The sequence below is a fragment of the Lampris incognitus genome, chromosome 10 (genome assembly GCF_029633865.1).
Source record: "Lampris incognitus isolate fLamInc1 chromosome 10, fLamInc1.hap2, whole genome shotgun sequence".
Taxonomy (NCBI): Eukaryota; Metazoa; Chordata; class Actinopteri; order Lampriformes; family Lampridae; genus Lampris; species Lampris incognitus.
In genome coordinates this window covers 16,850,970-16,875,273 of record NC_079220.1, presented here as the reverse complement: position 1 = coordinate 16,875,273, position 24,304 = coordinate 16,850,970, and the positions used below count along the sequence as shown (strand labels likewise).

The 24,304-nt window shown below is 45.1% G+C and overlaps 1 protein-coding gene across 1 annotated transcript; it reads right to left on the bottom strand.

Annotated features, from left to right (window-relative positions):
• Window positions 1-1,729: 1,729 nt before the first annotated feature.
• LOC130119749 (trafficking regulator of GLUT4 1) lies at window positions 1,730-24,070 on the bottom strand. Its single transcript, XM_056288353.1, has 4 exons — window positions 23,839-24,070; window positions 20,257-20,549; window positions 16,607-16,739; window positions 1,730-1,863 (listed from the first exon to the last, which is right to left on the bottom strand). The coding sequence occupies exons 1-4, from the start codon at window positions 24,068-24,070 to the stop codon at window positions 1,730-1,732; spliced, it is 792 nt and encodes a 263-aa protein (XP_056144328.1).
• Window positions 24,071-24,304: the final 234 nt, after the last annotated feature.

Sequence of the window (24,304 nt, the reverse complement as noted above, 5' to 3'; positions counted from 1 at the left end):
TTTCCATGTTAATATTCCCCTCCCCCTCATTATTCACAATGCCCCTCTAACAAAATTGCTTGCCTTGGAGCCGAGGCTGCAATTACCTCTTTCTCCGTCCCGGTCGCTGCTCCACCCCTCAGCTGATCCTGGGAGGGCTGCAGACGACCACATGCCTCCTCCATATATGTGGAGTCTCCAGCCGCTTCTTTTCACCTAACAGTGAGGACTTTCACCAGGGGGACGTAGCGCTTGGGAGGATCACGCTATTTCCCCCAGTTCCCCCTCCCCCCTGAACAGGCGCCCCGACCGACCAGAGGTGGCGCTAGTGCAGCGACCAGGACACATACCCACATCCGGGTTCCCACCCGCAGACACAGGCAATCCACTCTGTGCATAACTGTAGTCCACTGACTTCCGGTTTCTACTGCAGCGGTCATACCAGTTTCCTGTTTGTTGCCGTGTGCTATTGACAATGGCATATTTTTCGCGATGCTTGCAAGATTTACCATGGATAAATGTCAACGACATGCACAGAATTGTCGACAAACTTTTATGTCCGTCTGTCTGTCCGGTCATAACTTGATACAACTTGAAACTTTTCACCCATTTCCTGGTTCTGTGCATGTCGTTGACATTTATCCATGGTAAATCTTGCAGGCATCGCGAAAAATATGCCATTGTCAATAGCACACGGCAACAAACAGGAAACTGGTATGACCGCTGCAGTAGAAACCGGAAGTCAGTGGACTACAGTTATGCACAGAGCCGATTGTGTCTGTGGGAACGCCTGACCAGGTAACACGGGGATTCTAACCACCGATCCCTGTGTTGGTAGGCAACAGAATAGACCGCTACCCTACCCAGATGCCCCCGCAAAAGAAAGTAATTATTATCTTACCAGACTTATTAATCAATCTATTCCTGCCTTAGCATGTCATGTAGTGAAGTAAATTAGTACGGGTATGGCTATAATTTAAACAGAAAGCTCGTCTTTGGCCTTGAGCTTTGTCCTTTTTTATCATTCTTAACCCAAGTCTTAAGTTGAATTCTGTCAAAATAGGACGTATGTTGTACCTTCAATGAAATTGTTATATCCTGTAGTTAGTCTGCGGCCCACTGGGGGGCAGTAGAAGGGCGAAGTCAGAAAAAGACGTAAAAAAGACAGGAAAATAAACAGCTGATGTGGACGGTTACTGAACAGTTGTGTCATTTCTGCTGTATAATAGTATGTGGATGAATAACATTAGCGACGAGGTAAAAGCAACAGTAAGAAATAACTTACCATATTGTGAACTACGTGAGCGACGCAAAGGCAAAGGTACATCACTCGAGTGTAGGCGGAATTTTTGCTGTGAAGAAGTTCCACCAATGTGTTTATGACTGTAACTGCGCCATCCAAACTGACCACAAGCCCCTACTGGGTCTACTAGGTGAGCTTAAAAACATTCAGCCAGCTGCATCACCGTGCCTTCAGTGCTGGGCACTACTACTTGCTCAATATCAGTATGTCCTCAGATACAGGCTAGGACCCTCCATTGCAAACGCTGATTGCCTGAGCAAGCTTCCCCTCCCAGAAATGCCCATGGACACACACAGGCCAACCAAGTTGACATACTTATTGAAACAGCTTCAGACTGCTCCTATTACTAGTCATCAGCTGAAGCAGTGGACTTGTAGGGATCCTTTGCTTGCTAAAGTGTGTCGCTTTGTCAAAGAGGGATGGCCTGCCACCTTCCCAGCTGAGGTTTTACGTCCATTCTTCAGAAGGCAGGCTGAGCTCTGTGTAGAAGATGCCATTCTGCTCTGGGGACTCTGTGTTGTGGTGCCACCACATGCTCGTGAAATACTGCTGGAGAAGCTTCATGAACCACAGCCAGGAATCTCGAGAATGAAGGCAACAGCCAGAGCTCATATGTGGTGGCCTGGATTGGATAATGAAATAGAATTGAAAGTGCAAGCCTGTACCACGTGTCAATAGGTATACAACAGTCTCACCTTGGGAATGGCCTGGTAAACCATGGACGCGCATTCACATAGACTATGCAGGTCTATTTCTGGGGCAGATGTTCCTGATAGCAGTAGACGCACATTCGAAATGGCTTGAAGTTTGCCCTGTCCGAGTAACCATGTCAGCAGCAACAGTTGAGCACCTAAGGGAGATGTTCAGCACTCATGGCTTTCCCCATACTGTCGTGTCAGACAATGCAGCAATTTTCACGAGTGCTGAGTTTAAGGGATTTTTGACATCCAATGGCATAAAACACATAACATCTGCCCCCTACAAGCCTTCCACAAATGGGTTAGTTGAAAGAGCTGTTCAAACAGTTAGGAGGGCCCTGAAGAAAACCGTGGGATCAGGAGGATCACTAAAGATGCGCATATCAAGGTTCTTGGCGGTATACAGATCAACACCACATGCAGCAACAGACAGCTCACCAGCAGAGATTTTATTCAGCCGTCCTGTCAGAACCAGGTTTGACCTGCTAAGACTGCATGCTCATGCTAAAGTATTCCAGAACCAAGAGCGCATGATCTGTAGAAAAAACAGCACCAGGCCAACCAGAACACTGGCATCAGGTGCAGAAGTATGGGTAAGAGATTTCACAAGCCATAAGAAATGGGTACATTTGGGTCACATTTGGGTCACCAGCACATGTCCTCTCACCTACAGAGTGAAGGTGGAAAGCCAGGTGCTTAGACATCATGTGGACCACCTATTACTAAGAAGAGAGCCAGACAGGCACCACCCGCTGAGTGAAGACCAGCGGCAAAACCCCAAGGCCAACTGGGACGCTGATGGCTACAGAGCTGAACAATCAACTCAGCCACCATATACAGAGCCTGAGGACCAGGCACAATGACCACAAGCTGTCGGGGGGGGGGAGCTGAGCAGCCACCTCAGCCATCCAATACTGAGCCTGACATTAGGGAGGAGGAAATAGGGTACGAGGGCCCTTGCCTTTCCTGTAGGTCAAGGAAACCCCCCCCCCAAAAAAAACTTGATTTGTAGTTAGAGTGGCCAGAACTTGTTGGGGCACAGTAATCCCTGTTTTGAGTCCACGTTCGTGTGTTTTTCTATATGTTTCTGTTATGCTCTGCCATAGTCTTGAGTTTTTTTGGTCCTCCACAGCCACCGTAGATTAGTTTTGTTCATTGTGTTTAAGGTAAGGAGGTTTTCTGAGCGCTGTACGACTGAAAACACTAAAGTTTAAACCGTTAAGATCCCTGTATATGTTATAACCTTATGCAGCACACCTGCTCCAAGTGTTATTATGTGCAGGATGGAACCATTTTTTGTAAATTTTATGTTGAAAAGATGTTTGTGCTAATCGCTAATTGTGTGGTATGGGTGAGCTAGCTTATCTTGGCATCGCTAAAAAAGCCAAAAGTGTGTTGTGGCTGGCTAATCACTAACGTCTTGATAGAGGCAGCTGAAGTTTATTTTATATTATGTTTAAACTGATAAGTTTTTTTCTGCGTTTTTAAGAAAATAAATGAGAGCAATCTGTTCTGCCCCAACTGCCACATGGAGTCCTGTTCCCTGTCTGTCTTCCCGGCCCTGGTACACATCACCTAACACAACGCAGGGACCTTCTGGGGCTCACCGCCTGAAAGACAGGGTTACATCTTTGGTGCCGTGACCCATGAGTGTTTTAAGTTTTGAGTCCACCAGAGCTAGTGATGCACTCACTAGTCATCTCCATCTTTTTATACACTTGTGAAACTTGGACACACAGCAGATCTCCGAAGAAGAATAAGCGCAATGGAGATGAGGTGCTACAGAAAGATTCTAGGCATCTCATATAGAAACCATATTACGAATGAAGATGTGAGAAGAAGCATTACACAAGCTATTGGAGCACATGAAGACTTGTTGACAATCGTCCAGAAGAGAAAACTGAAATGGTATGGTCACATCTCGAGAAGTTCTGGCCTTACCAAGACCATCCTGCAGGGCACAGTGAGGGGCGGGCGAAGACAAGGAAGACAGCAGAAGCAATGGCTATGTAACATCAGAGAGTGGACAGGCTTTGACTTTGCCAGCTTACAGAGGCAGTTGAGGACAGACAGAGATGGCTAGGACTGGTTGCGGATTCAACAGCAGTGCCCCAATGACCTCTCGAGAGATTACGGGATAGGTCAGGTCAGAGCTGGGGCAGTCTACTCCCACTCTTGAGTTAGCTGCTTTTATGTTGTTCTTTCAGTGAACATGATGTTATTTGGTTAGACCCATATTTACTCATCTGTGAGTGTTCACGGGAGTTTATGTCAAAGCAATGACATGTCTTTACTTTGTCCTTATCCGATGAGAGGGTCTAAGGACAAGATGTTGTGTTGCTGTAAAGCCCACTGAGGCAAAAATGTAATTTGAGATATTGGGCTATACAAATAAAGTTGACTTGACTTAATGGTTATACTCCACAAGAGGTGGAGGGATGTTATATTCTGTAGTAAGTCTGCCGCCAGCTTGGGGGGGGGGGCAGTAGAATGGAAGAAGTAAGAAAAATACATGTAAAAAAAAAAGGCAGAGGAAAATAGTCGTGTCGTTTCTGCTGCATAATATGTGGATAAATAACAGAAATAAAAGGGGAAATCATTAAAAGTTCGGGGCGTTTTACATACGCACACGATATCTTTCATATCACTTCATGCTCATGGTACAAATCCCACTGAGACACCCATGAGCAAGGCACCCAGCCCTCCTCGGATCTGCTGAGGCCGCCCGGCAGCAGGAGGTTGTGGTTTTAATAATAATATAATAATGAAAATAAACTTTATTCATACAGCGCCTTTGGAAAGAAGCTGTTTAACACAAGCAGAAGCAACAGAAAGTCACTTTAAAAGGCATTTACTACTGGGCAGGTCTCCGGCCGGGGGGGGGGGGGGGATGCAGCAATGCAAATGTGACACCGGGGAGTGCTGGGGGGAAAAAAGCACAGATGTTTATCTGGTTTAATTAAGATTAAAAAAATACAACAACAAAAACTTCTCATCATCTTTCCTGCGTGTTGCATCAAGTAACCCTTGCACACACAGAGAGAAGCTTTTCCTGAGCGGTGCTATGTGGCTATGTCATTACAGAGCATTTTTTCACCGCAAAGTGGCTGTGTGCATCACTTTCTCTGAAACGCCTTTTCTCCGGAGAGCCCTTCTCTGCCTCAAGCCCCCTCCCCTCTTACCCCCCCCCCACACAACAAGCCAAGCAACCAACCAACCAACCAGCCGATTATGCTCTCCCAGAGAAACGCCACAATGTGGAGTGTTTACCTCCCATCAGATGGATGGAGGGGCTGGTTGGCCTTGCACACACACACACACACACACACACACACACACACACACACACACACACACACACACACACACACACACACACACACACACACACACACACACACACACACACACACACCATGTCACCCTGTACTTGTGGGGACCCCTCATTGACTACATTCATTTCCTAGCCCTTAGCCCTAACCTTAACCCAATCCTAATTCTAATCTAACCCTAAAATGGGGCCATTTTCTTCATGGGGACCCATAAAATGTGCCCACAGGGTAGGTAGTTTCAGGTTTTTCTATCCTAATGGAGGCATTTGACAGGAAAACCTGGCATACACACACACACAGACACACAGACACACACACACACACACCAGAGAACAGCGAGGGAAGAGGAATTGGCGTGAAAATATATTAAAATATGGCTTTATATCCTTAAATGAACTTGCCAGGAACATCAAACCAACGACTTTCCAAATACATCCGATGCAGTCACGCCCAGTTCCACACAGAGAAGCATGGTGAACACATTTCTCCATCTGTGTGAGGCTTTGATACAGTCATTTGGTCTATCTATCTATCTCTCTCTCTCTCTCTCTCTCTCTCTCTCTCTCTCTCTCTCTCTCTCTCTCTCTCTCTCTCTCTCTCTCTCTCTCTCTCTCTCTCTCTCTCTCTCTCTCTCCCCTCATTGCCTACCTAACATTTTACAGTGTGACCCCCCCCTCCTCGCTTCTCCTCTCTAACCACGCTCAACTGCATTATGACACACTGCCCCCCCCACACATCCTTTATCTACATCTCTGTCTTCATGTCTTCCTCTTTTTCTGTTTCTCTCCCTCTTTGGGTTTCTCTCTTGCTGGTCCACCTGTCTGCCTGCCTGTCTGCCTGTTTGTCCACCTGTCTGTCTGTATTTTTCTTTGCCTCCTATCTGTGTGTATATGTCCTGTTGGTCACGGCACCGCTCTGTCCTGTACGGGGTGTGTGCGGCTCACTTGGTGCTTTGGTGTCCAGTCTTTTCGTGACACTGTGCTGAACGCCGGTGGTGTGTTCTCCTTTTGTTTGCTTCCATTTTGTCAATGACCAACGGTACATCTGCCCCCTCCACACACGCAGCGCGACACACACGCTGCTGTTCAGTCTTGGAAACGTCCTTTTCTTTTCTGCCATTGTTTAGGCTTTTTGTCGTTCCTCTTCCTATAGACTCTACCCGTCCTCCTCCTTCCTTGAGCTCCCCTGCTTTTCCTCTTCCTTTTGATGTCCCGCTCTCTGTCTCTCGCTCGCCCTGCGCTCGTCGAGCCACAGTGGGAGAGTCTCTTAATAATTTATCTGAATTTAAAATTCAAATGAGAGAGGGTTTTTTTTATTAACTGTGAGGAGCCAGACCCCCTCTCTCCATCTCTCTCTCTCTCTCTCTCTCTCTCCCTATCCCAGTTTCTCCAGTTGGTCTCCCTCCCTGCCAACCGTTGCCCTGACAACCTGAATGTCCTGAAAACGGTGCAAAAAAAAAACATGAAGCCTACTCTCTGCATCTTCCTCTCCACTGCTCTCCCTCTTTCATCTCACACAAATATGTCTACAAAACAAGACTGTCTGTGTATGTGTGTGTGTGTGTGTGTGTGTGTGCGTGCGCGTGCGTGCGTGCGTGCGTGCTTAGACATCTGCTTGTAAAGCCCAGCCTTATGATGGCAAACATCATGGTGTGACATTTCCTGCAAGAGGCGTGCATGTGGAGCCAAAGCAAAAACACATTTCCCGTTTGCACAAAACAATTTTTGTGACCAACGTTAACTTATGAAATCCTACATTTTGTGTTATTTTAAGAATTTGAGATGCTTGAAAGTGTCGGATTCTTGCGATGAAAGCCGATGGGTATTTTTCAAACAACTGGGTACAGTGTATACAAAAGGGGGGGGGTATAAACATTACACAGGGGCTACTACCTTCATTGTATAATGTGCTTCTGTTAAACAGATATACTGAAAAAATACTTGCTAAATTCAACAGAATGTCAGTGTAATCATTACGGGCATCGGTCCATTGCAACGACGTCCAACTTTACATGCACAGTATGTATTCACTGGCTAGAGGCCTGCTTGGCTACTGTGAAAAACTGCTGCTTTTAAATTCAGGTAAATCTGAGATGCTGGTCATTGGCCCTGCTAGACACAGACACCAATTTGATCAAGTAACGATAACAATCGACAACCCTGTGGTTTCACAAAATGTGGCAGCCAACAATCTTGGTGTTACATTTGATCCCAGCCTTTCCTTTGATAAGCACATTAAAGTAATCAACAAGACTGCCTTTTTTCCCTTACGTAACAGAGCTAAAATTCAGTCTTTCCTGTCCATGGCTGACGCAGAGACTCTAACACATGCATTTGTTTCATCCAGACTTGATTACTGTAATGTTGTTTTCAGGTCTGCCACATGCTGGTACTAAGATGGTTCAGAATGCTGCAGCTAGAATCCTAACTAAATCTAGGAAATCTGACCATATTACACCAATTCTTGCCTCCCTCCATTGGCTTCCTATCCATGTTAGATCAGACTTCAAGGTACTTCTGCTGACTTATAAAATCCTAAATGGGCTTGCCCCATCTTACATATCTGATCTTAAACCGTACAGTCCATCTCGAGCTCTTCCCTCTTAAAATACCGGGCTCCTGTGTGTACCCAAAGTTAAAAAGAAGTCGGCTTTTTCTGAGGGCCTTTTCCTGTCAGGCCCCTTTCTTGTGGAATAACCTGCCTGCTGCCATCAGACAATCAGAGTCTGTTAAGTCCTTTAAATCCAAACTTAAAACTCATCTTTTTGCCTTACCTTACAATTAGTTGCCTTTAAGTTGAGTGCTTCACAACCTGTACTGCATGGCGGTTCTGTTTCTGTCTCAATGAATTTACCAACCACTGTTCTGCCGACGAGATTATAGCGTATAGATTATGACTAATTGATGACTTAATTGATTATGACTAATGCAAACTGTTCTCTTCTCTCACATGTCTTTTCTCTCTCTCTGAATGATGTCTTCTCCTTTCTCTTTTTCTGTGTGTGAATGGTGTGATGTCAGTCTCCCTTGTGTGCACGTGCTGTCAGGGCTCCTCCCAGGTCTCTGTGGTGATGGTGGTCGCCACTTGGATGCTGCCTGGCATTCCCCTCATCACATTTTATATACCTTATAAATCCATATATATATATTTATTTATTTACATAATGATGCTGGTCGCGTGGCTTGGGTCCTGGACTGTTCCAGTGGTGACTGGACTCTGCTTGGCATCCTGCGCATCATATTCTTCATAAAATGTATAAGTCCATTATAATTCTGTTATCCTCTTTTAATGTTGTATTGTGTAAGTTGTGTAAACACATCCATTGCACGTTGTCCGTCTTGGGAGAGAGATCCCTCCTCTGCTGTTCTCCCTCAGGTTTCTTCCTATTTTTTCTCCCTGTTAAAGGGTTTTTTTTACAGGGAGTTCCTTATCCGACGAGAGGGTCTAAGGACAGGTTGTTGTGTTGCTGTTAAGCCCACTGAGGCAAATTTGTAATTTGTGATATTGGGCTATACAAATAAAATTGACTTGACTTGACTAGTACAACCCTGATAGTATTCAATTGGGGTTTATTCCCTTCAAACACAATCAGAATATTCAATATCAGTAGGCAAGATCAACAGTGCTTTTGATAAACATGTTGTGAACACCCATATTTGTTCCAAAAGGGTCATTTTAAGGCATGCACAGGCACCAAAAAAAAAGTTCGGATTCAAAATGGCAGCAATCAATATAAGTAGAGGACAACACAATGAAACTGGCTGTGGTCTGTGGTTGTTCATGCTAACAGCATCCTCCTCCTCATCTCGAGACAAGGAAGAGGAGGCAGGTTATTATCGAGCATTACAAACAGAAGAGTATCATAGATAGAAAGGAGATCCACACAATGAGACTTGAGATACAAAAATACAAGAGTGGATATTTAGGTGCTTTTATAAAAGATTGAAAATAAAAAGTGAAGGAAAACCTGAGTAACCACAAATAAATTTGATGAGAGAGAACGGTGTTTCTCCAGCTAGCACTACTGAACTTCTTGTCTAGATCACGTGAACTTGACCTCACAAAATGCAATACCTACGCAGCATATACAGTAGATTGTTATTCTTCAAATACTTGGACACATAAGCGTTAGGGACTGCATGCCTGTGGCAGATTTCAACCAGCAGGGGCGCACTGTTGGAAGATTTGCTATGAGGATATTACCATATTCGCACAGAGTGCTGAGATTTCCACCAGGACTGATACCTTTCATTGAACAGAAGCCATATATTGGTGCTATGCAGTAACTCTTTAAGTTTGTACAATAAAAAAACTGCAGTTATATCAAAATTACACCATATCAACTAAAGAAATGGTGGAGACCCAGTAACTCCAGTAGTATCAGTAGCAGTAGTGTCACAGCAGAACAAAATAAAAACAATATCACAAGAGATTTAACAGTCTGTCAAAAATCAGCTAAGTCGATGTGAAACTAATGTGCGGCATTATTCTATCAAACACTCATAGGTTGAGGCAACTTCGAGAGGTAGCGCAAGCAGATACCATATAAAATAGTGTACACGTACGACAATAGCAAAAGTCATGAAAGCTAGCACTTGCATTGACACTGAGCCGAGAGCCATTTCTGCATAATGTGATTAGTAAACAGGCATGCTACATAGTCGGTGAGGGTGCAAAATGGAAGGCGGTGCTTGGGACTCTTCCTCCTCCCGGCCTTATGTCACCTCACGCCTACACCCACCGACGCACTCTGATTGGTGCACCGTACTGTCACTCATCATACCCAATGGGACAACTAAACCCAAAGGTTCAAAGCAAGAACATCTTCTGACATTATGGTTCATCTCAGCATGCTTATTTGGCACCAAGCTGATGGTGGATTAGTTCTGTTTCAGTGAAGATGGGAAGAGAATATTTAGGGGATATTCAAGGGGGAGTATATTACAATATCTCATACCATTATTTACAGAGTGCTACTCAGTTAGCTTTCCTGCTAACTGAGGCTACAATAATATGTAAACGCATTCTTTGATAACTTCTGTAAACATGCATGGGTTAGGCGTAAGAAATGAAGTATTTATTCAGTTCTGTTACGGTGGCCTCAAAAGTCTTCGGTTTGCGTGTACACACTGTCATGAGTAGACACAGAAACACACACACACCACACACACACACACACACACACACACACACACACACACACACACACACACACACACACACACACACACACTATGCCTTTACCGGGTTAGATGGGGAGACAGGTCGAAAGAGAGTAACCTTCTTATGCAACTTGGCAAACGGTCCAGTCTCTGGCACACACACAATGACACTAAAATGCCGAGAGAATACAAACTAGACAGGATCCAGCGCTCAGCTGATAGGCCTAAGTGCAGTGGCAGATTTAGGTATGGTTGGTATGGGCAGCCGCCCTGGGCTGCATCTTGCCGGGGGTGGCACAGGGCGCCCACACACAAAAATTCAGAATGGTGACATTTGCATGATCGGTTTCGCAACCACTGCCAGTGCGTCCCAATAGGCAAACTAGGCAATCAGCAAGGGCAGCAAAATGTGGGCCAACTATTCATGAGCAAAATCGCGGAGTGGCCAACAGCAGTAACTGCAGGCTCACTCGGCTCGGCTATGCATTCTATACACACAGTTAAAGTTGCTGGGGGATGTGTCAATCACGCTGCACCTGCAGCTGCCTCCCTACCCGGCCTCCCGCCCCCATTGCTCACGAGCCAATGGTAGCCGGGCCTACTGACACCAAATTCAATTGTCTTCGAGAGAGAAAAATAAACCCGCCGTGTACACTTCTGAAGGTAAGCCTTATTCACCATCTAATTGTTGTTTTAAATGTGTGTGTTTGATGCACATGAGGACGTGGTGTAAAGGAGAGATTTTTACTGGTATTATTTAGTTTGAGGAGCTGAAAGTGGATTATTTGGAAAATAGCTGCACGTGCCTGTACGTGACTCTGCTTTAAATGGTTTGGAACCAGGTTACTGGAGTTATGCAGATCTGTTTGGTGCACTATTAGCATATGGATCTGCAAAATGCCTACATATTGCATCATGCATAGTGTTGACACTTTGGCTACAGTAGCGTTGCACTAGACTATTTGCGTGATGTGTTGTTTCTGGTTTTTGCTTTATGTGTCTGGCATATTGGCCTTTGGATGTTGTTGTTGCTATGGTACGGTGCAATAGGGGGGCGGCATAATTGTTTTTTCGCCTAGAGCGGAAAAAGTGCATGCGCCGGTGCTGTTCGTGACTATGACCCTGCTTGAGGTGCTGATATTTATACAGAAAAGGGAGCTCTCAGAAATTTATCCAAATTTGCTGACTGCTCTCAAAATGTGTCTTACTCTTTTCCAGTGACCGGAAGCAGAGACGAGCTTTTCAAAGGTGAAGCTGATCGAATCCAGTCTGAGGTCCACCAGGTCACAGGAACGCTTTAGTGGCCCTCCTGTCATCAGTATTGACCATGCAATTGCTGGGCAGATTTCTGTAAATTGTGTAAACACAACATCCACTGCACGTTGTCCGTCTTGGGAGAGCGATCCCTCCTCTGTTGCTCTCCCTGAGGTTTCTTCCTATTTTTCTCCCTGTTAAAGTTTGTTTTTGTTGTGTTCCTTATCTAATGCGAGGGTCTAAGGGCAGGATGTTGTGTTGCTGTGAGGCAAATTTGTAATTTGTGATATTGTGCTATACAAATAAAACTGACTTGACTTGACTTATGATGACGGAAGTGATGACTTTCCATCAAGCGAGGCAAGAAAGGTCAGGGTTTAGATTGTGCAGTTTGTGTGTTTCTTGTTTGAAGTGCAATAGTGTAATAATTAGGTTCTCTTCTTTATAAGTGTGTTATACTGTTTGTGTATTTGTGTGATATATGATTTGTACAATTTCGTTTTATTTGTGTTTTTTGTTAACAATAGGGTTAATAGTGTAATAATTCAATTCTCCTTTATTAGTATTTGGGACAATTTGTTTATATTTGTCTTTGATTCTTCCTTTTGATATCTATGAGCCTTATGTTTTTATATTTATATAGTTTAAATGTTATGATTATTTATTTGTGTTGCCGCAAATGTCTGAATAAGAATTACAGTTATTTCAGAACGGTGCTTTTTTTGTTGGCATTGTGGGGGGGGGTAGACACAATTTTTGTTGGCGGGGGGCTGAATGGGGGGGGGGTTCGCCCAGGGCATCATACAAGCTAGAACTGCCACTGCCTAAATGCGTCAGGGATACCTCCATCAAAACAGTCGAAAACTGGTCACCATTTTTCATTGTAGACATGGAAATACCTTCTGACTTTAACTGCAAAATATGCATGCACTTTATATCATAGCAGTTTTATCCAGCGGTAGAGATCTGCTGTTGAAAAATAAAATATTCATCCCACCAAAAAAAACAACGCTGATGTTTAAGTAAAATCCTCTTTAACTGCTCATTTAAGTTGCTTGCTGGGTGCTGGTTATAACATATGGTGTATATTTTTACACCAGAAAAATCACTTTGACCACAATGTATTTTCAGTGTTACGGGGTAAACCTCCCTGTTTAACTGTCAAAGGCTGCATGTTTTTGAGTGAAAAGTGCCGTAAACACGGGAGGGGACTCTGAATCTGAGGGTCGTAGTAGAGATCAGTACACCAACCCCTTTCAGACACCCGCAAGTGTGTGCAAAAACAACGACTGCAACCCAGCACTTCCAAACCCACCACACACCGGCGCACGCACGCACGCACACACACACACACACACCCTCTCTAATGTACTCCCTCTCTCTCTCTTTCTTGATCAAAATCTTTCTTTCTATTTGTCAGACAGAAAACATCACTGATGTACAACCCAGCTTTCTCTATGATGGTGTCATGGTGTGTCTGTGTGTTTGCGTTTTTGCAAAGGGGGGACATTTTGGCCAGTCCTCACTTCTTTACGGGTCAATTTTAGGGTAAAGACTTGGGATTGTGGGTTAGGGTCAGAATAGGGATTAGTTTAAGGGCTAGGAAATGAATGTAGTCAATGAGGGGTCCTCACAAAGATTGTAGTACAAGAAGTACACGTGTGTGTGTGTGTGTGTGTGTGTGTGTGTGTGTGTGTGTATCTTTGCATCTTGGTTGGTCTCTGAGCAGTGAGCATGGACAGGAACAATGTCATAATGAACAGCCCACCACTTTTTCCAAGTACAGTCTATAGTCTTTTTTTCTTTTCTGGTTTGTTTTGTGCCATCTCTCGCCCACACAGTCAGAAGAAGAGAGAAGAATCAGACAGTCCAATCCAACAAGTCCACCATGTTCTCGTCCATCTGTCTTGTAGTCCGGTGATGACTCACTGCCGCCATCCCATCCCACACAACCAAGTTGAGCAAAGTTCAAGTCAATTATCTTTTTTTCATTTATTCATTCATTTATTCTTTTCTTTTTTTGGCGTTAAAAGTGAAACGGTCCCTCCAGTCCCTCCGGTTGTGGAGACTCGGCAGAATCCCATCAGAAAAAGAGAGGCGGGTGTCTCTTTTCCTCAACAAACAGATGAGCACACCCGATGTTGGGCGACGAGCAGCCACGCAGGGCAGAGCATCGATGAACAGCACTGAAGGAGGAGCGCGGGGAGGAGAAACAACTTGTGGGAGGCTGCAAGGGGAATGGGGGGGGGGGGAGAACAGTTCTTTTGGGATTACGTGTTGCCAATCACGCGTCTTGTCCTTTTCTTCTGCAGTATCCAAACAGTTAGGGTTGTAGTAAGCTTGTGTTGGGAGGTAGACAGCTTGCATGTGCCTTGCAATCTGTGTGTGTGTGTGTGTGTGTGTGTGTTGGTGATGTGAGGGAGGGGGGGGGGTCAAGCCGACAATGCTCGTGCAGCAAGAAACAACAGCAAAAATAGGAACAATTTCTTTCCTTTTTCTTCTATTTCCCCCCTTGGTTGTAGGTGCTTGGATGGAGGACAGCCGTGATTACATGAGGAGCGTCACAATGTCTTGGTGGTCAGATGTCGTGAAGTCGGTCTTGCCATCCCAAATCCTGGTTGCCACGGCAACCTATCAGGATTTTAATATCACTAGGAGAGGGGGGAAAAAAAGATGTTCAGGGAGAAGTGTGTGTTCCTTTTATTTAAAATCAGTTTACAGAGGGGGGGGGTATTATGAGAACAACAATACAAGAAAACAGAAAAAAAATGTCTTGTACTGATGCATACCCTTCCCAAAGGGCACAAGGCCAGCGCTATGGTGCTGTACTCGCAAAATGGAGGTCACCAACTCAGCTGGAGATGCTTTTGCTTTTCTTTTTTTTTCTCCCCCCTTTTCCTCCCCAATTGTACTTGGCCAATTACCCCGCTCTTCCGATCCATCCCGGTCTCTGCTCCACCCACTCTGCTGATCCGGGGAGGGCTGCAGACTACCACATGCCTCCTTCGATACACGTGGAGTCGCCAGCTGCTTCTTTTCACCTGACAGTGAGGAGTTTCGCCAGAGGAATGTAGTGCATGGGAGGATCACGCTATTCCCCCTCCCCCCTGAACAGGCGCTCCGACCGACCAGAGGAGGCGCTATTGCAGCGACCAGTATACATACCCACATCCGGCTTCCCACCCGCAGACACGGCCAATTGTGTCTGTAGGGACGCCCGAACAAGCCGGAGGCAACACAGAGATTCGAACCGGGATCCCCGTGTTGGTAGACAACAGAATAGACCGCTATGCTACCCGGACACCCCAGGGATCCTCCCCCCCCCTTTTTTTTTATTCTCCCAAATTGCATATGGCCAATTACCCCACTCTTCCAAGCCGTCCCGGTCGCTGCTCTACCCCCTCTGCCGATCCGGGGAGGGCTGCAGACTACCACATGCCAATACACGTGGAGCCGCCAGCCACTTCTTTTCACCGGACAGTGAGGAGTTTCACCAGGGGGATGTAGCATGTGGGAGGATCACGCTATTCCCCTCAGTCCCCCCCCCCCCAACAGGCGCCCTGACTGACTGACTGACTGACTGACTGACTGACTGACTGACTGACTGACTGACTGACTGACCAGAGGAGGTGCTAGTGCAGCATCCAGGACACATACGCACATCCGGCTTCCCACCCACAGACACGGGCAACTATGTCTGTAGGGACGCTTGACCAAGCCAGAGGTAACACGGGGATTCGAACCAATGATCCCCGTGTTGGTAGGCAACGGAATAGACCGCTACGCTACCCGGACGCCCCCGGGGATCCATTTTTATAAGGGTGGGAACTGTTTTCTGCTTAGCTGACCACACACCAGCGATAATTGCTGCTACACTTTGTTTGTAGTCTGTTATCAGGTCTGTTTCTCTGTTTCCTACATCCAACCACATGACAACACTGTTCCACCGGAAAACTGATTGTGGGGCCAACTGATCACCACAACATCATCATCATGTTCCAAATGGATTAGATAACGGCCCATTGAGAGGTTTGATGGAGAAATGTCGCAGACTGCAGCTTTAAGTGACTGATTTATTCATTCCTGCCTAACCCATCACCAGTCTGTTTGAAGTCAGACCCCACCCAGCTACCCCCAACCCACCCCAGACCCTGTCTTGTCTTGTCTGGTAGAAACATATCCTCCTCATGGAGTCTCTTTCCCTCAGATCTCCTCTCAAATCCAAACATCAAAACGTCACCTCTAAGATTTAATTCAGCCACTTCTCATGCTTTCTATACATCCACCCCATCCACCATTTTAACTTTTTTCTTCTTTTTTTATCCTTCCCCCTTTTTCTCCCCAATTGAACTTGGCCAATTACCCTATTTTCTGAGCCATACCGGTCTCTGCTCCACCCCCTCTGCCGATCTGGGGAGGACTGCAGACTACCACATGCCTCCTCCGATACATGAGGAGTCGACAGCCGCATTTTTTCACCTGACAGTGAGGAGCCTCCCCAGGGGGAGTAGCTTGTGGGAGAATCACGCTGTCCCCCGCCCCCCCAGAACAGGTGCCCCGACCGACCAGAGGAGGCACTAGTGCAGCGACCAGGATACAAACCCACTTCCGGCTTCCCACCTGCAGACACGGCCAACTGTGTCTGTAGAGATGCCCGACCAAGCCGGAGGTAACACGGGGATTCAAACCAGCGATCCTCGCGTTGGTAGGCAACGGAATAGACCGCTACGCTACCCGGACGCCCCCTTAAAGCTAATTCTTATCCTCGGTAAAATCTCACCCGTTGTGATTTTGTCTCAACACCGCAAATAAGGAGTATTTTCACAGGCGTGACAGAAAAACACACAACGGGAGAAGTGTGTGAAGGGGTGTACTCACATCCCCAGTTGAGGGCGATGGCTGCGGCGATGATGGCAATCCCGCCCACTAGCGAGACGACTGACAGCAACATGGCGTTGCGGCCTAAACGCCGTGCTCCGTCGATGTTGCCTTGCTGCAAACTGTTCCGTGACTGCAAAGAAGAAGAAGTAGAAGAAGAAAAACAGTAAACAGGATGAAGAAAATGATGCAACCACTCTTCTTCTGTGGCGCTGAACTGGTGTACACACAAGGCCGCCTAGTTTTTGGCACTTTCACTTCTGTGGAGTTCAGTGACACCCATGCCGTGTGTACACATTGCCACAGCAACACGGTAACCTCATAAGGCCGAATGCAACATTTAAAGATGTGCTTGATAATTTACCGTGAGCTCATTCATCATGTGCTCCATCTCATAAATGTACCTCTAAACTATAAAAGCCTTCAAACATTTTTCTTCATTCGGCTTGAGGTTTATGAAGAGGTCAGCGAGGGTCCATCCTCTATCAGTGTCACTGGAAGGCAATGAGTCTTTGCGCAGTGTTACTTAAGTCTTAATGAGTTCATTTGGATTAAAGACTAGCAAGGCTGAGGATAAAGATGAAGACAGGACATTAAATGAAAATGAATGAATGAAGTCCTGACCAAAATGATTATGTGGTGTTAGATTGATCTTCAGCCAAAGTGAGAGGAAGATGACGCTCTGGTCATTACAAACTTTTTTCTGTCAGTCTTAAAAGTTTTTTTTTGTTTTTTTTTTTGCCATTGTGCACATAAATTATGATGCCATTTTACCAGCTTCATTTTGAAGATTTTGGACATGATCACCACTGGACACAGCTTTACAGTGGAGTCTGCTATGGTCACAGTCCTTCAATCTTCTCAATAGGGGGGTGCCCTGGTGGCTCATTTGGTAGAGCATGTACCCCATAAAAATGTTAAACAATAAAAAAAATGAGGGAAAAAAAGCACGTACCACATAAGGCTGAGTCCTTACCGCAGCGGCCTGGTTCGAATCCGGCCCTTTGCCGCATGTCATCCCCTCTCTCCCCTGCCTTCGCTAGCTAATAAAGGCGGAAACCCCTTCGATAAGCCATGCCCCCGAAACGCAGACTGGCCAGTCACAGCGCAGCATAGGACAGGCGCCTACAGAGGTCCGACACTTCCATGGCGGCGCTCCGTTGATTCCGATACAAAAGTTTCAGACTTTCTTCATTTTCGAGCTGGTTTTGTGGACTTTTAGCTAGATAGGTGGTTAAACGTTGTGCCTGGGGCACTTGTAACAGTGACACTCGTTACCTGAAGAGGTTGGAAGGAGATATTGTGGGTGAGAGGCACAACCCCCAGTGTCCGCCACAATATACGTTTTTCCCTTTCCAAAACCAAAATTAAACCCTGAGAAGTGTAGGCTGTGGATAAGCTACGTGGACGTCCTCAAATCCGGTTGAACCCCTCAAAGATCAACCAGCACAGCTTTGTCTGCTCCAAGGTAAGTAATTGCTTTTATTAACCGTAAAATAATGGTAAAGCTTGACGGTCAGTAGTTAAGGTAGTAACAACAGTAACTAAGGGGGGGGGGGGGCTTAGCGAAGGGTCAATTGCGCTGGCCATGTGGTCTATCAACGGATGTATGTATATATCCGTGGTTAGTACAGGTTATTCCCGCAAGCTGAACCAGGAAGTAGCTCAGCAATCAGACCGTTGGTAATATTGGACATTTTGAGTCATAACTAACTTTTATATTTCACTTTTTGTTTTTACTTCCAGATGTGGGGTTTAGATCGTTTCGGATTAAACAGAACTTTCTGAGACATGTCTGGCCGTTGTGTTCGTTTGCCCCGTAAGAGGCACATGTAAAGCTCTGTCCAATCGTGGTCCCGTATCCAAAATCTTCACAACGAAGCCGTTGAGTAAAATGATCATAACCGATGTGCACAATGGCTAAAAACTATGAAAGTAAGACCGAAGTTGTAAAAAACACAGAATTTTCCTTTAAGCCAAGCAGCAGAACTTTGCAGCACCACAAATAAACACACACAACACACACACCTACAAACCAGATGAGGTTTCTATAAGCTAACAGGTGAAGCAGTGCTGCACCAATAAATAAACAAAAAACATAACACACATATCACATAAAACATTTTTTAGATGCCAACATTTCATTAGAATGACTGTTTCCTCTGTGAATCAGTGTCACTGTTAAAAAAGTGTCGTGGGGTTTGTGCAACACAGCGTCCTCTTCAGGTGACACAGGGGAACGTTCCGTTTAACTAATCCAATGTAAGTGAATGTAAATTGAAGAAGTACCTTACACTTTGTTGATTGGACAGTTATGGTTTATGACGCGTTTTAATGCCCACCCAGTGACCCAGTCTTTCCTCGACCTGAAAATGATTGACACCCGTCTAACCAATCAGAGAACACCAGTTCAGCCTTTCCGATCCTTGATCATACCTTTTGGTATTCGAGGCGCAGTGAAAGATGAGAAAGCTAAGAAAAAGAGATTAGCCTAAGATAAAATAGTGATTACTACAGTAGTTTTTGGTGGTTCTTGTAAATATTATGATAATTAATCTGTTCAGATCTTTATTGTTCAACTTTATTGTTCATCTTTATATTTGCATTTTTGGTGTTAACCTCGTGTAGTAGCCCCGTACTGTAGGCTAACGTTAGTTGTTCTAACTAGCTTAGCTAGCTAGCTGCTAGCTTAGCTAGCTTCTGTCCTGTCTTTCGCAATTTTTGCAAAGAAGAATTATGATGGATGCAAACATCGTGGACAAGACCCTACGGGAATCTTTCCACACTTTCTCCTATGAAGAAAAACTAGAAGTAAAGGCACAGGGGAGACCAAAGCCCCCCATCAAGCTGGTGCAGAGAGTGGACTCGGTAAGTCGGAGTTTTAAGTTTTCTAAGTATGACAAGGTGGAGTGGCTAACGGGGAGTGTGCCAACAAACCGCTTGTATTGCTGGCCTCGCGTGATGTTTAAGTGTGCAGAAGATGGGTGTTCTTCAAAGTTTGCAAGAGATGGATTTGAGGATCTATGAAATTTTGACAGCTTGACAGCTCAATGACAATTTGCATGAAGCTTAACAGACGTTAAGCTTCATGAAAAATTAAAGGAGCTTGTCAGTGCAGCCATGCAATTAAGTCTGTTGGGAAATGTGAATATTGAAACTCTGATTGATGAAGGCAAGCGTCTCCAGTTGGCAAAGCATAATGTCATGGTCTGGAAAAACCGTGACATTCTGAAAAGGTTGATTGATTCGGTGTCATTATTGGGTCGTCAGGAGCAGGCATTTAGGGGACATGATGAGAGTGAAAAGTCCGATAATAAAGGAAACTACAGAGGGACGGTAGAAGTGTTTTCCCACTATCATGATGTTCTGGCTGCTCATTTGAAATTGTCCACTGTGTTTTCTGGGATGTCTGGGATGTCTAAGACCATACAAAGTGATCTGATTAAAGCCATTGCTGCTACTGTCCAGGAGGAGATAAAAAGTGAGATTGCTGCGGCCGCCTTTTTTTTTCTTTTTTTTGGGGGGGGGGGCAGTTGCTTCACCAAAAATTTTGGTCAGCAGCTGCCACTGCTACAAACGGATGCTTAAATGGTCCGATCCCCAAAACTAACCCCCCCATTTCTAAACAAGTATAAAAGGTGAACAAGTACCATCACAGAGAAGGTGAGGGCTACTATGTTGATTGGCCAAAGTGGGCAGAAGCAGGACAGGATAGCGAGAATCAGGTAGTCCCGGGGCTTGGATCCATCCACAGTCTCTATGGCGGCGCTGGGCTGACGGGTGAGCGAAGGCCTGGGTGAGCTCGCCGATATGGAGCCGGATCGGCTGCCTAACCGGGCCCGGCCATTGGGGTAGTGCCCGCCTGGCTTGGCGTGCTGCTGTTTGGGTGACACGGAGGAGAGGGTGGGCGAAGATTGGACGGACACAGGACCGAGTCCATTACCTGGGAAGATGAGAGGAGAGGATTGAATAAAAGGTTAACTTTTCGCTTTGATTTTTCATTGTCATCTGAAAACCCTGTGGTTCTTTAGCAGGCCTGTGGTCCAGAAACCAGAAGAACTGGAACAGCTGACACGTAAACAGCTGCAAATTTTAGCCACTACTTTTGCTGTGCTGGTCTTAAAGGAATAAATGGGCAACTGTTGCATATTTAAATTTAAACCAAATTAGCCCAAACCATTGTTTTATGGCAGTGTTTCTAAATCCTGCTCCTCGGGTACCACCAGTAAGGCTAGATTTCTATTCTGCCAGGTAGGTCACTACATTTGTAGTATAGCTCCACTAAATACACTATAAATAGTGCCTAAGAAAGGGTTACACATTTCATATATATATATATATATATATATATATATATATATATCAATACTGATACAGGGAAAAAAAAGTTCAATACATTGCAGTATAGGCCTGTTTCGTGCATCTCGCCCTTATCAGCTCCTAATTTTTTTCCCCTATCAAAACTGTTCCTGTCCTATATGTTACTGTTCCTGTCCTATATATCTATATATACTATATTGATCCCCGTGGGGAAATTCCTTTCTGCATTTAACCCATCCTAGCTGTGTAGCTAGGAGCAGTGACCAGCCGCTGTGCAGCGCCCGGGGACCAACTTCAGTTTGTCTTGCCATGCCTTGGTCAGAGGGGTGTAGGCAGGAGTATTAACCCTAACATGCATGTCTTTTTGATGGTGGGGGAAACTGGAGCACCCGGAGAAACCTCACGGCAGACAGGGGGAGAACTTGCAAACTCCACACAGAGGACGACCTGGGACGACCCCCAAGATTGGACAATCCCAGGGTTCGAACCCAGGACATTCTTGCTGTGAGGTGATAGCGCTAACCACTGGGCCACCATGCTGTCCAACACTATGTACATTCACCTGTTCCAGGTCTAAAAAAAAACCTGATTGAACAGATTAAATAGATTAAATAGCTGAAATACTTGACACACCAAGTGAATGTAATTAAGTACTTGGCAGAATGGAAAATCAGCATTACTGGTGATACCTAACAACCAGATTAAGAAACATTGCTTTAAAGTTAGGGCCGCCGTACACTAATTTTGGCCATCTTGTTCAAAGCTGTTGATCAGCTCTCTGTTGGCTGTGCTTAACCCTGTCACAATGAACCACCCAATACAAGTGAATCTTGTTCACAATGAACAATGTTGTCCATGACTTGAAAAATTTGCCTGGGACAGCCCTAAATTGGCTAAAATCACATAGTTTGTATGAGCCTTTATTGGCCAAGAAGAGTACAACATCACCATTGTGTACTCTCCATGACTTTCACTCATTCAGTCAGTTATGTTGGGCAAAAATGAACGAACTAATCTTTCTGAACAAATCTTTTCAGTATACCAAGAAAGCTAAACAAATGTATTGAATTCTCATGAGTCACTCATTTGGGGTGAAAGCTAAAGGCTGCTCCTGCCTACATGCACGACTGATGACTCACTAGAGGTTAAAGGAATTTTTTAAAAGAAATGAAAATCTTGAAAAATTCAATTCATTTAAATGAACTAACTCGAAAATACAAATACAGTAAAAAGACTTGTATGAAGCAGTGGTTCGGCCTGGATTCGCCTTGTCACAAAAGTGGCGAGGCATCTCCTTCGAGACTACCGGCCGGAGAGATGCAGTTGGTGAACGCATGCAGTACGAGCGTGGGTGTTTGAACTAGAATAGGGATCGATGGGCCACTAAATTGGGAGAAAAAAGGGAAAAATCAGAAATAAATTTAGAGAAAAAGACTTGTACTGCCCATCACTAACAATGACCAGAAAAGGTGTGTAGGTTATTATCAAAGAAGCGCCCCCAACTTTCCGGTTTCTCCTGACTCTTATTGTGTCAGATTCAAAGAACCAGAATATGACAGTAAGTATGGCAATCGTTCTTTACAGCCATGAGCCGAGGTAGAGGAGAAGAACAGTGGGTAAAAACAATACAGATAAATCTATAGTCTTGGGATTTTCGGGACCAAAAGTAATAAAAAAAAGTAATAAAAGCAAAACATTAAGAAAAAAAAATGCACTGCTGCAGTTGCCATAAGTATTTGTATGTTACATCACCATCAGATAAGAAAACAAGGGAGGAAAATGTTATGTGGAAGGACATCATGAGTAAGTGAAATGGACTATTTTGAAGAATAAAGGGTGTGACTAGGCCAAACGGAAAACAGGAAGTGCATCTTTAAAGGTACAATCCTGAAGATTTACATGAAAACAAACTTTTTTTTTTATACATCCTATCACTGACGTAGGTGGCACGGTGGCACAGTGATTAGCGTGGTTGCCTCACAGCAAGAAGGTCCTGGGTTCGATCCCCTGGGTAGTCAACCTTGGGGGCCGCCCTGGGTCATCCTCTGTGTGTAGTCTGCATGTTCTCCCCATGTCTGCATGGGTTTCCTCCCACAGTCCAAAGACATGTAGGTCAGGTGAATCGGCCATACTACATTGTCCCTAGGTGTGAATGTGTCAGCCCTGTGATGGTCTGGCAGCCTGTCCAGGGTGTCTCCCTGCCTGCCCAATGACTGCTGGGATAGGCTCCAGCATCCCATGACCCCGGTTGGGATAAGCAGCTTGGATGATGGATGGATGGATCACTGACGTATTTAAGACAATAGCAATTCCACCACTATCCAAATCTTGACTGTGTTAGTCGTTGGTCATTTTAATGGTTATTGTTGGGTCAGACATTGGAGGGAAAAAGATTACGTTAGCATTTTACATCTTCAACATAGCGGCAAAATGCATCAGGAGAAGGCCAGTAGGGTCAAGCTTTAATAAGAAAGAGGCAAAACTGTCATGGCTAACAAAAAGATATGACAGGACTAGCATATAGAAGACCTGTGCAACAGATACTACAACATCAAAAAATAAAACCCTGGTTCAACCGTGTTTTGTTTGTTTTTTTACTTGGCAGTAGAGAAGGTGCTGATGTAATACCACCAACGACTCTTCATCTCAAATCAATCTCTAGAATCCAGCTGGCTCAAAAACTGCTGCAATCAACAAGATTTCCATTGGTGTCAGTAATTATAAAAAATAAATTAAATAAAAAAAATAACAACCTTCAGGATTGTAGCTTTAACAATTGCCTGTTTATATTATGCACACACAGCACCCAGTATTTGAAAATGATAGCACCGTGAGATCACAGAGTAGAGGACAATATTTAATGCAGTGGAATGGGGAAGCAGACAGAAAACTGTTTTATAAACTTTATTTACTGGTCTCCATCTGCTCACTGATCACCGTCAGATGGTCCTTAGTGTTGCTCTCCTCCACATGGTTGGCTTCGATGGTTTCTGTCTGGGCGGCAGTTTGTTGATCTGCATTGGCCGGTTGGGACATCACCGGGGCGGGATCTGCTTCACTGTTTGGCTGTGGGGTTGGTTGGTTCAGCTGCTGTGCCTCCTCCATTCCACTAGGGGGCTGGGTGGTACTTGGACTGGTGGCCATTGTGAAACCCAGAGAAAGCTGTACCGTCTAGCTGTTGAAGAGAAGGCAGGGGGACTCTCTCTAAAAGGGATGAAAAAGAGATAGTTAATTTTATTGAAAGCGGTTCACTGAGATGATATAGATGAAGCCACTTGTACATGGGTTTTTGCAGTGCTCTCCCTGGTGGCTACAATTTGTAAATGGAGTGCCCCCCCCCAACCCCCCGGTGTTTGTTAGGTGCCACTATAGGCAAAA